The following is a 22,562-nucleotide window of genomic DNA, read 5'->3' on the forward strand; positions in this document are numbered from 1 at the left end:
TCAGAGGTTTGTAGAATCAGCATGAAGTACTGAGCAGGTTCTAAGCAAGAACCAAATGAAGAGCAGCGTAAGTACAGAAACAGAATGCAGAACAGAGCAAGTTTACTGAAACAAGACCAGTGGTTTGGTCTGCGAGGGGATGTTAGTGATTAGTAAAAAGTAGAGGACCTGCTTGTAATTTCTGTTTCTATTATCTTGTACGGTGTCGTTTTGATCTTGGTGTTTTACTTTGTTTGTAACGAAAGATAAGTGTAAAAACTTAGTATCTTCTTCTTCTTCTAGTTAGCTCGTCTCTGCTTCCATCTTGAGTATAAAAAGCTGAGCAAACTGTAACTAATTCAGTTAATGAAAAGTCAATAATTCTTCCACTTCTTTCATTTCTATTATCTTGAGTTTGATATAGATAAGTATCAATAAACACAAGATATTATCGTTACAAGTGTGATCCTGAGTGTTAAATTGCAAAAACATTGCTGATATGAACCAACTTGAATTGCCTTCTTGGAGGTGCCTTTTGCTATGAGATTTGGATCTGGGGAATATATTAGGGACATAAAGAAATATTAAGTACATTCATTTGTTTATTTATATTTTGAACTGTCAAAAAATATTTTATCTTCACTTTGAATTTACTTTATTTTTTACGTGAGCTTCATGCTCAATAAGAGATAATTTTGTTGTAGATGAATTAAGCCCGGTTCGTCAGATGTCTATAGACGTATCATGCTTGGAAGAATTTAGACTTGAGGTGATGTATGCACCAAGAGTATAGGACTGACTTAACTGTAAGTTAATGTGCAACCCTACGCATTAGATGCTTTAGGTAGAATAATTTAGCATAACATTTTTTCTTTTTTCTGTCTTTCTTTTAATCATGTTAAATCAGAATATTTATTCATTTCAAACAAAGAAAAAACCAACTAAATCAGTAGAAGGAACTTGGTTCTATAACTGATTTTATCTGACCAAAGTCTATTTTCTAAGGGATGAAGAGACAAAGCTCAAAGAGTTGAACATGCAGTCATATATATAATACCTTTTCACTGAACAGGTTTACAATCTATTAGAGTTTTCCCTCATACATCATGAAGTTAACAAATGGTTGTAGTGAAAAAAAAAAAAAATCTTCAGAAATTAAGTTTTAATTGCCATCTTGTAGACTTAAAATTGTAATGCTTTGTTTTTGTAATGAGGTTCCTTATTTTGATTTTTTTCTTTGTTTGTGGGAGTCGTCTTTTGGAGGAGTAATTATGTAAAACAAAAGCAACAAGGTTTAGTTTAACATGTATCTATCAAATGCTTTAGTTTATAGCTGTTTCAGTTATCCTTGAGAATGATATCTATGATCAAATTGATTATATGTGTTATTCCAGGATGAAGAAGTTCAGAGCCTTAGAAATCTGATTAATTCAGCTGTTTTAGATCCAAAAGTGAAGGGTGGTTTGAGATGGCCCCTAGGGAAGTCAATTTCAGGGGATCGGTACTGTGTTAGTGGGGTTTGGCACACAGAGATTAGGTTGTATGAAAACTCATCACTGAGGCTCAAGTTAAAACATGCTGATCGATTTAGTTTTGAGTCTTCTACTGGGGAGTCTGCAATTGTAATTACTCTGATGTTGAAGCGATTAGCTTTGGACGTACTGGTAATTGTTATTTATTGCATTCGACTTTTTCACTTGACTTTCTCTTTTCATGTGGGACTTAATAAATGTTGAAATTTGTTATGCCCGGGAAAATTGGGCTGACGTGGCATCCAGTTAAGTGCGAAAGGTCAGACTTCAGGAAGAGTTCACTGACATTCTGGCGCAGCCACGTCGTGTGATCATGGGTACACCCACAGCCTGCTTCCGTCAGAATAGTGGGTGCACGTCATGCCAGCCAGAAGCTGTGATGATCCCGCGTGTCCAATCTCTACTCCAAATCATGTGAATTACTCTAGAAGATGGGTAATGTGACGTAAAGCAGGATTTACATGGATCATCCCACCAACTCACATATTCAGTGATCATTACCTCAAGGCATCCCACTATAAGTTGAGAGCTCCTCTCTCATTAAAGGGATTGGCACATTTTTACTCTTAACCAGTCTCTCTCTCTCTCTAGAATAGACATCAATAGATACCTTGTATTACCGTTGTAAAGTCAGTCAGCTAAAAGCGACCTAACCCTTATCATCAATATAAGCATCAGTGGATGTAGGACTTGCTACCTTAGTATCCGAACCACTTTAAAAACTATCCCCATTGCATTCACTATCATTTTCCTTTACATTCACGTATGTCCTTTGGGCCAACTCAACATTTCACACGTGCGTTTCGTTGGTGTAAAAATCACGCATCAACAGTTTGACGCTAGAAGGAGGGCCTAATTTAGTGTTCATCCTTCATCAAGAGAATCTCCAACTTACCGATCTTACAACAACAAATGGCCCGCCAACCAGAACCTGAGCAAACCAACCAGGGCGCTGAGGGGCTCCTCCAAGTTCAGGGGGACACTTCTTCCAAAAAACCTTCAGCCCCACAAAATACTACAGGAGATATCCCGTCAAGTTCACAGCTTGACCCCGCTATTAGAAGCTACTTGGAGAGGTTTGACAACCCTTTCCAGACGGCCAACCGAAGGTTAGACTGTTTGGACTAAGGCGTGCCATCCAAGTCAGCTACGGTGGTGCAACCGCAAAAAACGCCTGCAGGTCGCGCGAAAGAGCGGCAAAGGGAAATAGCCCGTGCCGCGAGCACTACAGCGCACAGAAGAAAGGGTAAGCAAGTGGCAAAGAACAAGCCCACGGGCTCCAAAGGGCTAGCGAACACCAATCGCGCCCCAAGCAGAATACCAGTCTCGTTGAGACTCGGTGAAAAGACGCAGCCCGAGCTGTCCCATGCCATGTCGCAAGTACACACCCATAAAAGCGCTGGACGAGGCGATTCTTATCATCGCCAGAAAAACAATTCTGATCGTCACTGTGCGAAAGGGTCCCATACTTCGCGGGGCGGTTCTTACCACCGCGAAGGTCGTGAAAATACCCTACGTCCTTCATCGCCATCACACGCCTCTAGCCAGCGTGTGTCGAGAGTTGCTAGAACTGCCGGTCGAGGCGAAGAGGAACCCGACTTCTGGACTTTCCTCAATCGTAATCGCGAGGGTCAAACTCGCATAGGTGAGAGCAATCCCCAAACGGCTCCATTGCCGCAAATCGAGGAGCTGCAGCAAGCTCTAGACAGACTAAGAGCTCAGCAAAACAAGCAAGGGCAGGTCGCATCTGCGTCCCCCTTCTCTCCCGAAGTGTTAGCCGCTCTACTCCCACTGGGATTTAGGATGACTGACATGCGGGCGTTTGATGGAAATTTCGATCCGCAGGATCATTTATATGAATTTAACAACCTGATGGAGCTTCACCAGGTCTCAGATTTAGCGAAATGCCGTTGTTTGGCAGTGACTCTGACCTCCCATGCCAAATGGTGGTTTAGGTCGCTCCCGGCGGGATCAATCAGTTCGTGGCCTCAGATGAGCGCGACGTTCCTAAGGAATTTTCAAGCAAATCGAAAGTTCTCGATGCCTTTGAGCTACCTCAGCAATATAAGGCAAAAAAGGGATGAATCCCTCCAGTCCTACATTGACTGTTTCCACAGAGAACTCAACAAGGTGGCTCATACTCCCGAAGAGTCTGTTCGGACTCTCATCATAGCCGGAGTTCGTCCACAAACCGACCTGTGGAAAGAATTACAGGCTGAGGACGATGTATCCCTCACAGGATTCTATAACCTTGCGGAGAAATACCTCCGAATAGAAAAATCATTGGCGGCACTTCTCCGTTGCGACCCTGGCACTTCGGGCAGTACATCTGGTCGGGGCGAAAGTAGAAGAGCTGATCTCAAGGGGGACGCTGACTATCAGCGAAGAGGGAAGAAACCTCGTTATGAGCCCAAAAAGTCGTATGCTCCCATACCTCGTTGCGATCACGATAGAAACCAATATACTCCACTGAATGCGTCTGTATCGGCCATTCTAGATAAATCCGAGGAAGCCAGTCTGCTCGGAGAGCCCAAGCCCATGAAAACTCTCGCGACAGCGAGAAATAATGAAAAATATTGTCGCTATCATTGGGACAATGGGCACCATACCGATGAATGCCGAGCTCTCAAGTAGGCGATCGAAAACCTCATTAAGTAGGGACATTTCAAGGAGTATATTGATGACTCTACTCCCTTACAAGAGAAAAATCAGGGGGAGCCAAGTAAGAAGCACCGCGATCAGAAAGGAGTGTGCACCCTCAATTTAATTTTCGGGGGACCGTACTTCGCTGGGAACACGCTAAATGCCCAAGAAAGGCATGCTCGCGAGGCGCATCATGAGCCCATCAGAACGATGAGCGTGGCACAGCGACCACAGAAGGGTCGTCGGGAGGAGGAAATTTCCTTCTCCGAAAAAGATGCGGGCCCGACTGCATCATCCTCACAATGATGCCCTTGTGATCATGCCCCTCGTAGGGCGCCATAATATCCAAAGAATGTTAGTGGATAACAGAAGTGTTGTGAACATCCTGTTCGGTTCGACTTTCAAAGAATGAATTTGGACGAGGCCGACCTGAAGCCTGCCTCGTTCCCTCTATATGGCTTCACAGGGGACCACCTGCTCCCCAAGGGAACAATCTCACTCCCAGTCACGTTAGGTGACTTCGACGAGGTGACCAGGGTAATTGAGTTCTTGGTCGTGGATTGCCCATCTGCCTTCAATGGAATCTTAGGGCGACCTCTACTAAGAAACTTCAAGGAAGTTACCTCCATATACCATCCTAAGATGAAGTTCCCCACCCCGACGGGGATATGGGAAGTAAGCAGATCATAGAGCGCATCTCGTGAGTGCTACATAAAAGTGGTGCAGATGGCGTGTAAAGGGAAATGCGTCTCACATGGTATTCCCCGACAGGCTATAGCGATCAGCCGGATTGAGCCACAACCTGGTCCAACGGAGGATAATATGGACCCTCAAATTCTGGAAAGCCCTTCCAGTGGGCCAGTTGGGGATTTGTCCGAAGTATCGACCGATCCAAAGAAGCCGAGCCGAGTGTTAAGGATTGGGAGCAATCTTAGTCCCCAGCTCGCCTCCGAGCTTATCAGCTTCCTAAAAGAAAATATCGATGTGTTAGCCTGGTCGCATGCATATATGGTCAGGATCAGTCCGGATATCATTTGCCATGCGTTAAACATCGAGAGCAAAGCCAAACCAGTTCGCCAGAAAAGAAGAGCAATGGATCCGAAGCGATATGCCACCTTAAAGTTAGAGGTGGACAACCTCTTCCGAAACGGGTCCATCCAGGAGGCACTCTATCCGACCTGGGTTGCCAACCCGGTTCTGGTAAAGAAGCCCAATGGCAAGTGGCGGACCTGTGTCGACTTCAACGACCTCAACAAAGCCTGTCCTAAAGACAACTTCCCTCTGCCAAGAATCGACCAGCTCGTGGATGCCACCTCGGGGCACGAACTGCTAAGTTTTATGGACGCGTACTCGGGATATAATCAAATTCTGATGTACGGGCCAGACGAAGAGCATACATCTTTCATTACAGATCGGGGACTGTACTGCTATAAAGTTATGCCCTTCGGCCTAAAGAATGCTAGCGCGACCTACCAGCGATTGGTTAATTGGATGTTCTTCGACCAGATCGGTAAGACAATGGAGGTCTATGTGGATGACATGCTGGTCAAATCCCATGTCGCTTCAGATCACATAGCGAATCTCGCTAAGATGTTTGATATCCTCCGACTGTACAGAATGAAACTGAATCCTCTCAAGTGTTCATTCGGAGTATCGTCAGGTAAATTCCTAGGATACATGGTTAACCAACGGGGAATAGAAATTAACCCCGAGAAAATTCAAGCTCTGCTTGATATGGAAAGCTCGACCAGCAAAAAACAGGTCATGAGTCTTAATGGGCGAATAGCGGCATTAAGTCACTTCATATCAAGGCTAGCAGATCGCTGCTTGCCATTCTTCAATGTTCTGAAGGCCAATAAGAAGTTTGAGTGGATCCCGAGTGCGAACAGGCATTCCAAAGTATAAAAGAACACCTCGAGAAACCACCTCTCCTATCCAAGTCTCTTCCGCAAGAGATCCTACTCCTGTATTTGTCCGTCTCTTAGTTCGCGGTCAGTGCAGCCCTAATTCGGGAAGAGGAAAAGATCCAATGGCCAGTGTATTATGCGAGCAAGCATCTGACGGATGCCGAGATGCGATATCCGAAAATGGAGCGATTAGCCTATGCCCTGCTGATCGCTTCCCGAAAGCTGTGACCTTACTTCCATGCCCATATAGTTCACGTATTGACTAATTACTCGCTCAGGCAGGTCCTCCAAAAACAAGAGGCATCGGGTAAATTGCTCAAATGGGCCATGGAACTCAACCAGTTCGATCTCCATTAGAAACCAAGAGCAACTATTAAAGGGCAAGCTGTTGCCGACTTCATATCAGAGTTCTCGCATCATCCAGCGAACGAGTCGGAACAGCCTAGCAAAGTCATCCAGAAAACTGTTCAAAATCTCTCGACTTGGACCCTCTATGTCGATGGATCATCGAACATAAAGAAGGCCGGAGCAGGTCTTCTCTTGTTGAGTCCTAGAGGGGCCCGCACTCATGGCATTCTCCGGTTCGGTTTCAAAGCAACCAATAATGAAACTGAGTATGAAGCTTTGCTCGCTGGACTCAGATTGGCCAGAGAAATGGGTGCAACAGCGATCAGCATCCACAGTGACTCCATGCTGGTCGTGAACCAAATTTTGGGAGAATACCAAGCTAAGGAAGATAACATGATCAATTATCTGAAGGAAGCTAAGGCCGCACTCGAGCTGTTCAAGTACTTCACGATCACTCAGATCCTAAGAGATAGTAACTCTGTGGCGGATGCCCTGGCAAGGATAACCTCATCATTGGATTCAAAAGCACCAGACAGTATTCCTGTTAGATTCGTCGAAGCCCCAAGTATCAGCCCGATCGAATAGGCCGTTAATGTGACAGAATCAGATTCTTGGATGACTCCCATTTTCCAATACCTCAAGGACGGGATCTCGCCTAACGACAAGGGCGAGGCAAGGGTTTTGCGAACAAGATCTGCTTGTTACACCCTTATTGGGGACCAACTGTACAGGAGAGGATTTAGTGCCCCTCTCCTTCGATGTGTAACCAGCGAAGAAGCAGAATACATCATGAGGGAAATTCATGAAGGGATCTATGGTAATCACACCGCCGCACGGTCTCTTGCGAACAAGGTTGTTCGCCAAGGGTACTATTGGCCCAGAGTTCAAGATGACGCCTACAACTTTGTCAAGAGGTGTGATAAGTGTCAGCGGTTCGCGAACATACCACGAGCTCCCTCCCATGAACTGATAACCATGACTAGCCCCTAGCCTTTTTCCATTTGGGGGATCGATCTCATCGATCCCATGCCAGTCAGGAAAGGGGGAGTCAAATATGTCGTGGTCGCGGTAGATTACTTCACCAAATGGATAGAAACCGAACCGCTAGCCGCGATCACGACCAGAAAGCTCAAAGACTTCATTTTTAAGAATATTGTGTGCCGCTTCGGAATTCCTCATAACCTCATCTTGGATAATGGGAAACAGTTCGACAACGAGGAATTCAAGCAGTTTTGCGACGAGTTGGGCATCCATAAAAAATTTGCCCAGTCGTAGGACAGCAAGCAAATGGCCAAGTTGAAGTTGTCAACAAAACCATCAAGCACACTCTGAAGGCCAAACTTGGGGCAGCCAAAGGAAATTAGGCCGACGACCTCCCCGAAGTCCTATGGGCATACAGAACAACTCCGAGAACCTCTACCTTAGAAACACCTTTTTCGCTAGCATACGGATGTGAAGCGATGATCCCTATAGAGGTAGGAACTGGTTCACTTCGGAGGGACTTGTACAATGAGGCCGACAACAAAGCACTCATAAGAGCAAGCCTAGACCTTGTTGAAGAACATCGCAGCAAGGCTTCACTAAGGATAGTAGCCTACCAGCAATGAGCGAAGAGGTTCTTCGACTCAAAAGTCAGGCGAAGAGACTTCCAGGTCGGCGACCTTGTGTTAAAGGAAGTTCTTCTTGGTACCAGGGAACCAAGTGCAGGAGTTTTAGGACCGAATTGGGAAGGTCCATATCGTATTGACAAAGTAATTAGATCGGGGACTTATCATCTCAAAAGGCTGAACGGTTCCAAAGTACCACGAGCTTGGAATGCTGAGCACCTTCGACCATACTATCAGTAATTCTGAACTCAGTTTTCCTTGTAAATTAATTTCTGATTTTTGTAAATCATTTCCTTGTAAAGTGTTATTTTGTGCGCTTGTAACAATCTTCGCATGAAATCTTGTTCGCATAAATGTGTTATGTTATCACACTTAATGTAAGCAACCAGGAAGTAATTATGTATAATAAAGCGAACAAAAATTGTAAAAGTCAAAATGTATTTCATTAATGAGGAGTACAGCAGGCAAAATGGCATGACTAAGAGCCCTAATCTAGCTCCTAAAGGAACGACTCGTCATCCTAGGGCTGGTCAGTTGAGGGTTTATTCGAGGCAAGTCCCGAACCTTTTGCTCGGGAGGTTGCTGCTTCATCATCCTACATAAGTGTGTCTCGCCAGTTCTCCGGGAGGTCGAACATATCAAGTCGTGGATTCTTCGGTCGTAAGGTGTAGATAGACTCGATCACCCATTCGGCAGCCTTCTCCTCGACCTCCATTGCCTGATTCTGCATCTCCTCTGTCAAGGAAGCAACTTTTCCTTGACTTGCTTGAAGTTCAACTTCAAGAGCTTACCTTAGCTTCTCGGAAGCTTCTCTCTCTTGTTCTGTTCGCAAGACCTACAGAGAGGTCACTTTGAGTTCCTGTTCCTTCTCCCCGGCTTCCTTGGAAAGTCTGGCTATGGTCCTTTGTAGCTCCTTTATCTCCTCTCCATGCTTCTCAAGCTGCACCTTTTGGAAGTCCACCGTGTGAAGAGCCGCGTCTCTTTCATTCTGGTACCGGTTTGCCGATTCAAAAGATAGGTTTCTCTCTGTTTCGGCGGCCTCCAGGCTTCGTTTGAGCTTTGCGTTCTTTTCCTTCAGAGCGACCTCCCCCTTTGTAGCTCCCAGCTAAACCTTCTCCAGGGACATTCGCATGGAAAAAAGGGCCTGTGAGCAAATAAAGATAGAGTTAGCCAATCAAAATAAGCCAAAGGTAGTCCTCGCCGAGGACAGTTCGCTCATCTTGCTTTAGTGTTGGATCGATGTGGACATTAGGTCCACGTCGCTGGAGTTTGTGAACTGCTCAAATGACTCTGAGAGTCCGCATTCTAATAAAGTGTAGACCACCGGCTGCAGGTACTCCGACAGGTTCCCAGCGAGTCCAACACTGGAGTATCCTTCTTCGTGCCTTCAACAGTGGTTGTGTCGTCCATCGGTTCCTTACCCGACCTTTTTTCGATGTCCTTCTTTGACCTCTTGGGATGCTCACCCTCAGATTCGGTCTCTGACTCTTCGACCTGAATCTGCCTCATCTTCTTTCGTTGAGCCATTGTCTTCATCCTCGGGTAAGCAGGCGATGGCTGGGAGACCTTCGTGGTTCGTATTGGCATGTCCTCTGACGGCTGTGGCTGAGAGGTTCCGGAAGGTCGTGCCGGTTGACCCGATGTCGCGCCTTCAGCCGAGGGGATGGTTGGAGCAGCATCGGTTGCCTTAGCTTTTTTTGACCGAGGAAAATTGAGCGGCTTTCGTCGCGGCTGTTCTGACTCCTTCAAAGGCATGGGTGCTGCATGCAAAGCATCGTAAGAAAAGGTATTCTACTTCACGACCAGAAAAGAATCAGTTAATAGGACTTACTCGGTGGAGGCTCTAACGACGCGTTTGTGTTAAAGAACCCGTATTTCAGCAAATTCATGGTTGTCGTGAGTTTCTTCGCGTCGCGCTTGTCCTCGGGTAGGGAGCCGAAGTGCACGATTCTTCTTCTATTGAAGAGCAGCCCTAAGTCGGTCGTTTTGTTAACTGTCAGAAAAGAATCAGGTTGTTAGAAAGAGCACACTTTGAATGTAATGAGTTTGTAAAAAAAAAAAAAACAAAAAAACAAACAACAGCAAAGAGAACGAGGCTTACTCGGTTCCTGGAAGCGGCAATGGCCATCATAGCGAAAGAAGAAGAACTTTGTTTTGTAGGCCCCCACGTTGCTAGGATAACTATGTACCCCATCGGTGATAGTGGGTCGCCTGGACAAGTAATACGAGTCCTTGTCCTTGCTCTTTTTTAGAAAATACAAGCAGCCGAGCTCCATCGCGGTCAGCTCGCCCAGCCCGCTCTCCTGGCATGCGATGTACATTGCAATAGCAATGACGTACGAGTTCGGAGTCAGCTGCATCGGCGCAACCCCGAAGTGGTCCAAAAATGACCTGATGAAAGGGTGAAAGGGGATTAGTCCCCCACCATTGATAATCTCCTCGGAGATCGCAGCCAGGCCGCTTGACGAATATCGTGATGAGTGCGTCAGGTTGTGGAAAACGTCCACCTCGATACCGTACTGATTTATTACCCTCTCAAGCTCGTCCCTGGTAAGTACCGAGAAGACCTCGAGAGGGACACTCGGAGCACCCTATGGGGACGAGCCGGTTCCTTACTCGGATCTGGTTGTTGAGGGGTCCATTTTGCCAGTCTGCAAAAGCGACAAGCAGAAGGTCACTTGGTCGTCATACGCAATTTCGTAGGGTGACGTGGGAGGAAACAAACTCCCTAAATCCCAAAGAAAACCCTAACAGCGCGATTCGAGCCACCATTCATGGCTCGAACCCAATGTAAACGTCTCGTCTCCGATGGGTTACCGGAAGACTGATGCCATTTACCCATGAAAATAATGAAATAACGACAGAGAAGTTCTTACCTCTCGGAGTATGAAAACAGCTTCTGTTTCAAATGCCGAAAAAATGCAGGTTTGGAAGACAAAGGTTCTAGATTTGTAAAAAATCTTTCGCTCTCTGTGAAAAAGGCTCTGGTGACATTGCCTGAGAGCGATTTGAGGTTTTTATAGCATGCGAATCGGCGCTTGGATTTCCCAGAATTGAAACGACATTTGGGCGACAAAGATTTCTTACTGTTGATCTCAGCCACGTGTCGCTCATCAGCGGGGAAGAGTGAACGTCATGACTGGATAAAGTCAAACTTTCATCTTTTCCGTTGAAAAGCTCAAACGACGGCCATATCTCTCTCAGAGCATTAATTGCGTCTCAAATCCACATTTAATGCCCTGATAAGGGGCGTCGTTCCAACATATAGCGTATTCAATGTTCTGATAAAGCACACTGTGTCAACATACAACGCATTTAATGCGTTTGGTTGGCACTTATCACGCACAGGGCACATCTGTCAGCGCAGAGATTGCTTCATTAAATGCACCCATATCAAAAGGACAATAGGTGACGTTTGACGAAATCAAGTCGCTCGTCCTCTGCAAACAATGAACATGCGAGGTCGTGTTCACAAAAGTGCCATCCCGACCTACTTTCAAGCAAGCCAGAATTTCCAAAATTGCCAAGAATCATCCAATTACGGCATGACTTGTAGTTCCCAAGGATCGATTCTCAAACCTTAAAAACTAGGGGACTTCTGTTATGCCTGGGAAAATAGGGTTGACGTGGCATCCAATTAAGTGCGAAAGGTCAGACTTCGGGAAGAGTTCACTGGCATTCTGGTGTAGCCACGTCGTGTGATCATGGGTACACCCACAGCCTGCTTCCGTCAGAATAGTGGGTGCATGTCATGCCAGCCAGAAGCTGTGATGATCCCGCGTGTCCAATCTCTGCTCCAAATCAAGTGAATTACTCTAGAAGATGGGTAATGTGACATAAAGAAGGATTTGCATGGATCATCCCACCAAGTCACAGATTCAGTGATCATTACCTCAAGGCATCCCACTATAAGTTGAGAGCTTCTCTCTCATTGAGGGGATTGGCACATTTTTACTCTTAACCAGTCTCTCTCTCTAGAATAGACAACAATAGATACCTTGTATTACCATTGTAAAGTCAGTCAGCTAAAAGCGACCTGACCCTTATCATTAATATAAGCATCAGTGGATGTAGGACTTGCTACCTTAGCATCCGAACCACTTTAAAAACTGTCTCCATTGCATTCACTATCATTTTCCTTTACATTCACATGTGTCCTTTGGGCCAACTCAACATTTTACACATGCGTTTCGTTGGTGTAAAAATCACGCATCAACAAAATTATTGCTATTCATAAATTTATCATTGAAGTGATTGTTTTCCAAATCTTGTTTCTAGTTTCACCGTTGAGTTGCAAAAATAATTTCAGCATAGAAAATTTCAACGAAATGCAAAATTTTTCCAAAAGGTTTATGAACAATTTCAACGTAGGATATTATAATGAAAATATTTTGACTTTTGCTGTGTTTAAGTTTAATAAATTTTTTTGCAATGAATCATATGAAGTAAGCAATTGCTTTTATTATTATTATTTTTTTCTTTCATATTTCTGCACTTATCATTATCTTATTTTTTCAGTACACGGAAGATCTTACATGCGTATATTGTTTCTTTTTTCGCAATTTCCAGGAACAGAAGGTGGATACTGATACTATCTATAATATGTTTAAGAACACCTTAGGGTTGATATAGGATCATTTTCTGTGTTGTGAGCACTTCTTGACATAATACAACCATATAATAGAGGATATTACAAGTTTTATGCTTTTGATTTATAAGTTTCACATTAATGTATTGCTCCATCATTAAACCATAGCAAAACCTATTTGCATTATGTTGTATATTACTGTATTGGAAAAGTTAATACAGAGACAAAGTAGTTTTCTTAGGGATTATTTATCTTTATCTGATGCTTGGGGTTAATTTTATTCACCTCTGAGAGATAGCTAAATATCAAGCGTCTCAACAATTTCGGAAGTATTAGATACCTTCCTAAAATTATCAAAAGCCTCCTATGAACATATAAAAAAACCTCGTACAGATATTAAAAAAAAAAAAAAAAAAGAAAGCATCATTAAAATATAAAAAAGAAACCTCATCAGAGGTGTTTTTAGTACTTTCCAAAAATTGTTGTAACACTTGAGAGTTAACTATCTATGAAAGGGATTGTAAGTATTTTATCAACTTATGAGTTTAGTGTCGTAACACTAATTTTGATATGGGGACTTCATATTGTTTCATGCATAATCATTTATGTTCTATTCTAATGCTATATCTCTATGTGTCGACGTGACCATACTAAGTTAAGTTTGTTTTCATGCATGTCGTCTGGGCACATCAGAGTCTGTGTGATGACACTTGCCCAGCTAGATATTTATGTACATATGTTGCATCTCCAGTAGTTGCTAGGATATTATCCTTATCTGAGATATGTGTAAGTGGTCCATGTACACTTGTTATTTGCCCATATGGTGTACTAAGAAATTTTTTTTGCCTTGTCTATGGTCTCAAGAAACTTCGGTGAAAACTTTCCCGAAATGGCAAAACACAAATGCAAATGTTGGTTGGTTATCCCCTTGCATTTGTGCACAAGTTTTATATATATTCTCTTTACCAATACATAAAAGCAACATGTTGGTTGGTTACCCCTTGCATTGGTGCACAAGTTTTATATATATTCTCTTTACCAATGCATTTCATTTCAAGCCTAAATATACCTATGATAATTCTCTACATATTCCTTAGAGGTTTCATTTGTTTTTGTTATGCTTTGGTAGACTTGAAATACCTTGTTTTACTCTTGCTTGTTTGAGTTTTGTTTTGGAATGTGGTTCCATTTGTGCTTGCTTGGAGGAGTTTCAAACTGCTGGAGTTGAAGTGCGTCTTCTGTGATGAACCTTGAGAGGAGCTCAAGGCCAACCAAGTGGTCTTGTGTGCGAAGCTAGCTATGGTGGTTTGAGGCTCAACCAAAGAGAGAAGATTGAAGTGTTGTCTTAAACCATGAGTATTTTGCAACTTGTGCTTATCTTTAGCTTTGTATTTGAACACTAAAAGTTTATCATAGCGGATTAGCTTGCCGAATTATGTAAAAATGTGTTGTGTTCTTTACTTTTGCCATGGATGATTTGTTTATGTTGATGATGAACAAGCCTACACATAAGCACAAAGCGAACAAGTTAACCAATTCCGCTTAAGTTTAATCAACTTGTAAAAAGATTAAAACTTTTAGGGACGAATAAAATAAACCTCTAATGACATCAAAAATTTGGGAAATTTAATATCGAATTTATATACAATTTTTGTTTTTGAAAACAAGGGTTACATTTTTTTTTTTTTTTTTTTGATAACCGGAGTGTTCAGGCCAGCTTGTGCGCACCTCAAATACTCCCCGAGGTCCATTGAATAGCTTACAAGCCCAATGTTTCAAAAAGTCTTTTAATAACCAACTCAGGGTGAAACCTGGCAGAGTTGCCGAGTCCCAGTTTGACCAGCCGATCAAACCGGGTGTCCAAAAGTTTAAAATTCAACAAATACACCCCTAAATATTACAGTTAAGTCCCTACATATTTGAAATTTAGCAAACACACCCCAAATACAAATTGGTGGTCGACTAGTTGGCAACAGTGACACACCAAATGCAATCTCAATCATCCTTTAGCCATTCCCCAGAAAATCTACCCAAGATCTGGCTAAAATCGATCTCACCACCACCGACGTTGACAACCCAAGCAAGATCTCACCACTAGGGGTGTTTAAAACCGGTAAACCGATTTTATGAACCGAACCAATTTTTCAGTTAAGGAATTTTCCTTAACTGAAACCGAGTTGGTTAAGGGGAAAACTCTTTAACTGATTTTGATTTAATATTTTATATATTTTTTAATTTAATATTTTTATAATAAACTAGATTTTTTTATTTTATATTTTAATTTAATATTTTTATAATAAACCGATTTCCATATTCTCCCAAACCGATAACCGAATCGAAAATTCTATTTTTTATTTTCTTTGAATTGAAATCGAACTAGTCTTTTGGATAACCGAAAATTTGATTACCAGTTCGGTTTGGTTTCTACATTCTTCTGAACACCCCAACTCACCACTACCGACATCGATAACCCTCCCCATCACCACGAAAATACTCCCCTCAGCCTCCTGACCAAAATCCATCTCACCCCACCCCTATTCGCCTCGCCAATCATCAGAAACAACCGGCAGTTGCAGCCACGCGTTTTTTTTCAATTTGTGGTTGATTTACTTACCATAAATCACTTTCGTGAGCACCATTGCACTCATCAGCCCTTCCTTTTCCAAACCCCTAACATCCCGACCTTCAATCGTTTACCGATCATTATCCCAATTTGAGGGTTTTCAATGAATAAGGAAATTGGTAACCCAGCTCGAAGAAGGCCCTGAGTCCTGGTTGAACCAGTTCAACTAGCTAGGTCGGATCGGGTTTTAAAACATTGGAGTCACAAATTTGGTAGATGGCCTCAAGATGGTTTGAACTAGGAGTGAGCGGTTCCAAGTACCTTGCAATTTTTCAGGGAACCGGAACTAGTCGATTCCCAACCAAAAGAACTGGAACCGATCGGTTTTGGTTCTTAGATTCCTAAAACAATAACTTGAAATGCAAGTTCCAGTTCCTTACCTAAGTATGCTGTAAAAAATCAATTACCTCCTTATTAATTTAAAAAAATGACTATCCACCTTAAAATTTTACAAATACTCCCCTAACAAATTAAAAAAAACTTGCATTTAATAGTTTACAACTTTTCATTAATCATTCATTTTTGTCCAATGTGACTCACATATCCTCTAATCTCTAGGCAATACTTTAATTCAATCAATTCATCATAATTCACACAAAATTTCTCAATCAAAACCAAAACACAAAAGATTAGTTGTGACAAAAGAATCAAATTAAATATTAATATAAACATGATTTATGAATCTTTAATTAAATAATTAATATGACTCTAAGTTTTTTTTATATCATTAATTTAAGTTTGATTACAAAACACTTGTCTTTTTTAATATACCATGAGTTGTCATATGATAATGTTATAACTAATTAAATATTTAGTCATTTAATTTAAGTAATGTACTAATATTCATCAATTTATCATATGTAATGACTAATTTCTTATAGATATACTTAAAACTTGATAATTGAAGACTTGAAGTAAATATTATTCAATCAAATATACTATTTTATTCAAAAATAATACTTTTAATAACATTAAAACACTTTTAAATATTGGATCCTAATTCCAATTATATACTTATTTAATTAATTAATTAATTAAAACTTTAATATTATAAAAATATATGGGTGTGTTTGTTTTAGTATTTTTGAGTAGTAATTTTGAAATATTATTGGTAGGTAGAGTTGGGTGATTATTACGAGATACAATTTAAAAATTAACATAAAAACCCCATAGGTATGTTAATTTAACTAAACACCCAATATATAAAACCCACCCACAGTTGCCAGATTCTGACCATCACCACCGGAATCTGGCGTTACGTCGCATGGCCAATCAGATCTGGTCGGTCGTGTGTCGATTTGGCCTTTTCCGGTCAGATCCACCACAGATCCATGGTGGATCTGGCTGGAAAAGGCCAGATCAACGCATTACCGGCCATTTTCGACTGGTAGTGTGCTGTTGTGACAGATTCCGACCACCACCGACTGTGGTTGTCAGAATCTGGCAACTACAGGTGGGTGGAGGCGTTTTTGTCACTTTATAAATTTTTTTGTTAGGAGTGTTTTGTCAAATAACAAACTTAGGGGGTTTAAAAATTTTCTTAATTTAGGATATGATTTTGAAAACAGGAAACAAATGCGCATTTGTATTTAGAATAGGGACAGGATAGTGGTGAAATAATGAAACAAATGCAACCTATAATATTTATAATTTAGTATAATCTACCAACCAAGTGAGGCCTCCACCCACTTCTTTGCCACGTCACTTGACTCAATTATAAGTGTCTTCATCCCATTTTCAATTTTTTAACTTTTATATCCAAAATTACAATAGACCCCCAATATTTATCGATATTTTTTTTAGTCCCGGTTCCAAGACAAGTTCCATCCCGGGCACTCGAAGTAGTTCCCATTATAGGTTTCGGGTCTAGTTCCAAAAAATTAGAACCAAATCCTACCACACAATGTCGGTTCCAGGTAGGTTCTGATTTCGGTTTCAGTTTTGATTCTACACGCCGGTTCCTGTTCTACCCGCTACCATGTTCAGCCCTAGTTTGAACCTAGAAAGTAAGTGAAGAGAGCAAACATTCTTGACTACCAGGCTAACCCCGTGGGGGTAAAACAAGGGTTACATAACATCAAATCTTATGAAAATGTGTTTGGTAGAAATAAATCGAATTTTTTTTTTTAACAATTTTTGTATACAATCCTAAAAAGTTTAAATTAGAAAATGATTAAAAGTTGACTTCCTAGTTTTCTATAGTTTTCAAATATTATATCGAACACATTTTTAAAATATTAAAATACTAAGGATTCGTTTGGATTGGGGGATTTTAAAATCCATGGATTTTGTACAATCCAGGGATTCAAAATCCATGTAATTAATAAATTCCATTGTTTAGTTTAAATATAAAATCCGTGGATTGGTGATTCAAATTTCCATGCACTCATGTTTGGTTAAGTGAATACAATCCATAAATTTGATAAATAATTTCCAACTTTACCCTCAATATCCAAAACCAACAAAAATTCAACTTTCATCTAATTAAATACAAGTTAAATTATATTTGATAGAGAAGTCCAATTACAATAAATGATTTTTTGTGATTTGGTTAAAAAAAAAAAAAAAAAATAAGAATTCCAGGTTAATATAATATACTATCAACTATCTTCATTCATGATAACTTCAATAGTTGAATAATTTCATATTAAAACATATAATATTGCCATACATATATGCAAAATTAGTGTCAATATAATGCACTAACACCATGTCCAAAAACATATTAGAGTTTGTCCCCAATCTATATGTTGTGGGATCCATTACTTTGCGAAAGGATATCTATATGACAAGCTTGGGGGCTATTTGCAATGGTGTTATTGATTTGATATTTCATGAACAACAAAAAGCCACCACCAATAAGTTCTTAACCAGATAACAAAAAGAATCACTATGAGAAATTGAAATAATAAAAAAGCTTTTTGCAAATAAAAAATAAAAAATAATTAATTAAATGAACGAAAACTCACTGATAGATTATTTCTCTAGTATGCTTTGAAGATGCTGATGATGTAAAGGTGAAGAGAGCAAAAAGAGAGAACGATAAATATTTTTTTTTTAATTAGGGTAAAGGATAATTACTGTAATATTAAATTATTAACAAGGCTAGTATTGAAAAATTAAAATATTATCAAAATCCCCCATTTTATTAAAACTGATGATTTGGCAAAATCGCAACTACCAGGTGGGATTTTAAAACCCTAAAAAATGAAGGATTTTAGAGGGTGGTGGATTTTCCAAAATCCATGGATTTCAAAATTTTTTTTTTTGTGTTTAAAACCAAACGAAGTATTTTACCAAATCCATGGATTTAATGAAACTATTCATTTAGAATCCCTCAATCCAAAAGAGGCCTAAGATATAACTCAAAATTTTGAATCATATTTTAGTTTTTGAAAATAATTTTTGAATCACAAATCAAACTGACATAAAAATTCATCCAAACCAATATTTCACATTTAAAGTGAGTTAACGACTTTTTCCCGTCCAAATAATGACTTAATGACACTTTGCTACTCACTGACTTTTAAAATACTATTTTACTATCCAAATTAATGTTCTGGCAGTGAACAAAGATCAAACTCAATCCAAGCCGATGAGACTTTTGAAGAGGGGAGGCCGCTGAGTCTTTTGATGGTGGAAGGTTGGATTTTGGTGGTGGAAGGTTGGATTTTGGTGGTTGGGATTGATCAAAACTTAACTTGAGAGGGGACAGCTATGCAAACTCTAATCACTTGATTACTGGTGATTGGCAGGGTTAGCGAGAGTAGGGTTTGAGGGGTTTTGGTGAGTGATGATTGAGGAAGAGAATGATGGTAGTTTGGGCTCACAACGATGTCGGAATCAGAAACGGAATATAAATTTGGATAATAATATAGTATTTTAAAAGTCTGTGGATGAGAAAGTGTTATTAAACTATTAGTTGGAAGGGGAAAAGTCGTTTACTCATTTAAAGTTTGTATTAATGGGCCAATATTTTGTCCAACAATGGGGAATATGTATGGATTAGAAAATCTATACTTTCTTCATTCTTTTTAAATATATTATTTATCATAATTATATTAAAAAGGAATTTTTTTTGAAAAGATTATATTTTTTTAATTATGGGTCAACGTTCCTGTAAACAGTTTTGATGGGTATAAATTTGGAAAATAATTATAAACCATTTCAGAATTCACTATTGTTGATGTGGTTTTTAGCATCAACGAGATGTACGCAAGCCTTCGAAAAGTTTGCGCAAAGGGTCTGTGATAGACCGTGAAATAGCAAGTATGATGTTGAACTCGTGGGTTCAAAGAGGTTTATAAGTAGACTAAATGAAATGCTACACAGTAAATGCATAAAAATAAATAGAAAATAGACAAGAGCAACTTTTAAAGTGGTTCAATGGCACGGAGCAATTCCTACGTTCACTGTTATTTTATTGATGTGTTTACAAGAAGAATTTGCTCTAGAGACTATTGTTGTAATGCTCTTAGGGGGCGTTTGGTTGAGGGTTAAGTGGGATTACTAGGGTAATGTCATCTTATATTACTTGATTACCATGTTTGGTTGTCAAGTAATATAAGATACCGGTAATCTTCAAATACCAATAGTAGTTACTATTGGTAATATCAGAGGTAATCTGATTACCTCCATTTTCTTAGGTTTCTGAGATTACCAAGGTTATCTTTTTTTGTTACAATTTTATCATTTATTAATAAAAATTTTGGACAATAATACCCCTATTTTAAAACAAATTTACATTAATATCCTATTTCAATTTTACCCTTGTTTAATTAAAATTTTGGACAATAATGCCCTTATATTTAAAATAATTTATAGATCACTACTACCACCAAGCCACCACCACCACTGCCACCCAGCCACCACCACCGATAGCGGGCCAACCACCATGGACCACCGCCGGAAAATCACTGGAGTCCCTAAAAAAGAAGGAGATTCTGTGGGAGGCTCTAGGAGGCTTTGATATGGTAGTTTTCGGCTATATTGATGGCCGAAAACGGCCATATCAGGCCAGATCAATGGAACTGGTCGTTAATGGCCAGATCCCTGGCCATTAATGGCTAGGTCTGGGCCAGATTTGGCCGGAATAGATCTAGTCGTTAACGGCCAAATCTGGTCCAAACCTGGCCAATAATGGCCAGGGATCTGGCAGTTAACGGTCAGATCCATCGATCTGGCCCAATATGGCCGTTTTCGGCCATCAATATGGCCAAAAACAGCCATAGCGGAGCCTCTTGGTCACGGTGACGTACTCATGGGGACTTTCGCGGACATCCGGCAGTGGTTCGTGGTGGCAACAGGCGGCGACAGGAGGTGGGGGTGATTTCATCATAAACTAAAGTTTTTTATAAGCGGGGGTGTTTTAGCTAAATCTGAAATATTGGGGGTTAAAAGAAATTATCAAAAATTAATAATAAAAATAATTTTATATTAATATTTAAAAGGGGGACAATTTAGTAATTTAAATAGCATCCCACCAATTTATTCCTCATAACAAAACATATTAATATAACATACCCATCAACTAATCAAACATATTTTTCTAAATATTTCCAGTAATCTTTCAAGGAAATTTATCTTTTCAGTAATCCAATATTCTTAGTAATCTAACATTCCTCAACCAAACGCCCCCTTATGGTTAAAGAGATTTTATATATCCCCAGTTTGAAGTGAGAATCCCCTATTTATAGTATTATGAGGGTGATCATAGATGTGAAGTAACCTTCATGCATCTTGGCATATGGCCAAGATGAGGTGTGAAGTAACCTTCATGCATCGCAACATGGCCAGAATAACATCATAGCTTGAAATCTTATTGGTGAAGTAATCTTTTGGAAGCTTACACATGAAGAGATGACCACCATAACATTTTGATAATCCTTTGCTAAAGAGATGACAGAAAAAAAGTTCAATTCAATCTTTATAACCATAGGCTAAAGAATTATTTTCTTTTCAAAATAATTACCCATTAATAAATCACTTGAATATATGATCGAAGATAGTGAGATAAAAATTGTAACTACAGAAGCTATTATGCTATAATGAAATTCAAAGTTGGGTCACAAATTTATACGTTATATATATTATATATAATATATATATATTTTTTTATAAATTAAGAATTTCTATGTAATTATAGTCCATCTTCAAAATCTGCATGACATTTTTTTTCCACGAATCTGACCCACCAACATTGGGAAAGGGAAAGCAGATCATGAACAATATTTAATGGTCTACTTTCCCTAAAGTGACTTAACACCTTCTTGAAGAAGTTGAGGATAGCGATCTTCTTTTTGATACGTATAATATAATAATATACTTAAGTGGGAATATCAGACTGAAGCAAACAGACTGCCAAGCCTTTGAAATCCCTTGTAAGTGAGACGAATTCTTACTACATAAATTGTAGTTTTTATTTATTTAATTATTTTTATTTCATGTGTTCCTCTTTTTTATGACTGGGGAACCTGAAGAAATTTAGACAATTTACAATCTGGAATACTGATGTTGACTAGTTCAAGAGACTGTTTATTTCTATCAGGGTCGTAATGGTTGCAAGCCATTATGTTTATTGGTTGGATATATAATTCTTAGTAAAAGTAAGAGAAACATTTCTTGAGTTGTGTTTTTTTTTTTTTTTTTTGAGGTTAGAGTATTAGAGGTTTTGGGTTATTCTATATTTTGTTGGTTTTGCAAAAATTGATTGTAATTGGGAGAGTGGTTTTATGGCAAAGTTCCGTTGTTGATGATTCATTCTAACAGGGTTTAAGACTGTTGCTTTATCTTTATGGTTATATTCCACCACACAAGCGACACTCAAAGGATTCAAACCGTCCAACCAACTCAACTCCAATTCCAGAGTTGCTTGCTCCACAATTCAAGAGAGATTTGAACTTGAGATCATCTCAGCATGATGTAGACAGTGCTGTGGATATTATCATTTCAAACCCATGCGTATACAAGTGTTCATTGTTGGTTTGGATGATAATGACCAATTTCCTTCATTAGTCCACCTTGAGCGGATTTCAGAACCCATTGAGCGGACTCTAGGGGAAGTCCTAGTTTTAGTGAACGATCATGCAGATAAAGGTGGTGTTATGCCCGGTTTAGAATTATTAATGTATTATGTTTTTTGTTTGAATTTTATCTAGTGTTTAAAGCAGTAGTATTGATCGTTTTCTTTCTTGTTTGTAGGTAATGATGAAGTAGGAGGGAATATATCAGACGACTTGGGAATTTGTTGCTAAAAATGCATGGCCAGATATATGACTTGTTTTAACAATCTGAGGAACAGAGGAGTGTAAAGAGCTGGAGAAAGTAAAGCCAGTA

General features: G+C 40.0%; 1 protein-coding gene across 1 annotated transcript; it reads left to right on the plus strand.

Moving 5' to 3' along the window:
• The first annotated feature begins 755 nt into the window (after nt 1-755).
• LOC116114928 lies at nt 756-12,697 on the plus strand. Its single transcript, XM_031401056.1, has 3 exons — nt 756-785; nt 1,374-1,643; nt 12,586-12,697. Exons 1-3 carry the CDS (start codon nt 756-758, stop codon nt 12,646-12,648), a joined length of 363 nt encoding a protein of 120 aa, XP_031256916.1. The 3' UTR covers nt 12,649-12,697.
• Nucleotides 12,698-22,562: the final 9,865 nt, after the last annotated feature.

This window comes from Pistacia vera, unplaced genomic scaffold, assembly GCF_008641045.1.
Source record: "Pistacia vera cultivar Batoury unplaced genomic scaffold, PisVer_v2 Contig728, whole genome shotgun sequence".
NCBI classification, from domain to species: Eukaryota; Viridiplantae; Streptophyta; class Magnoliopsida; order Sapindales; family Anacardiaceae; genus Pistacia; species Pistacia vera.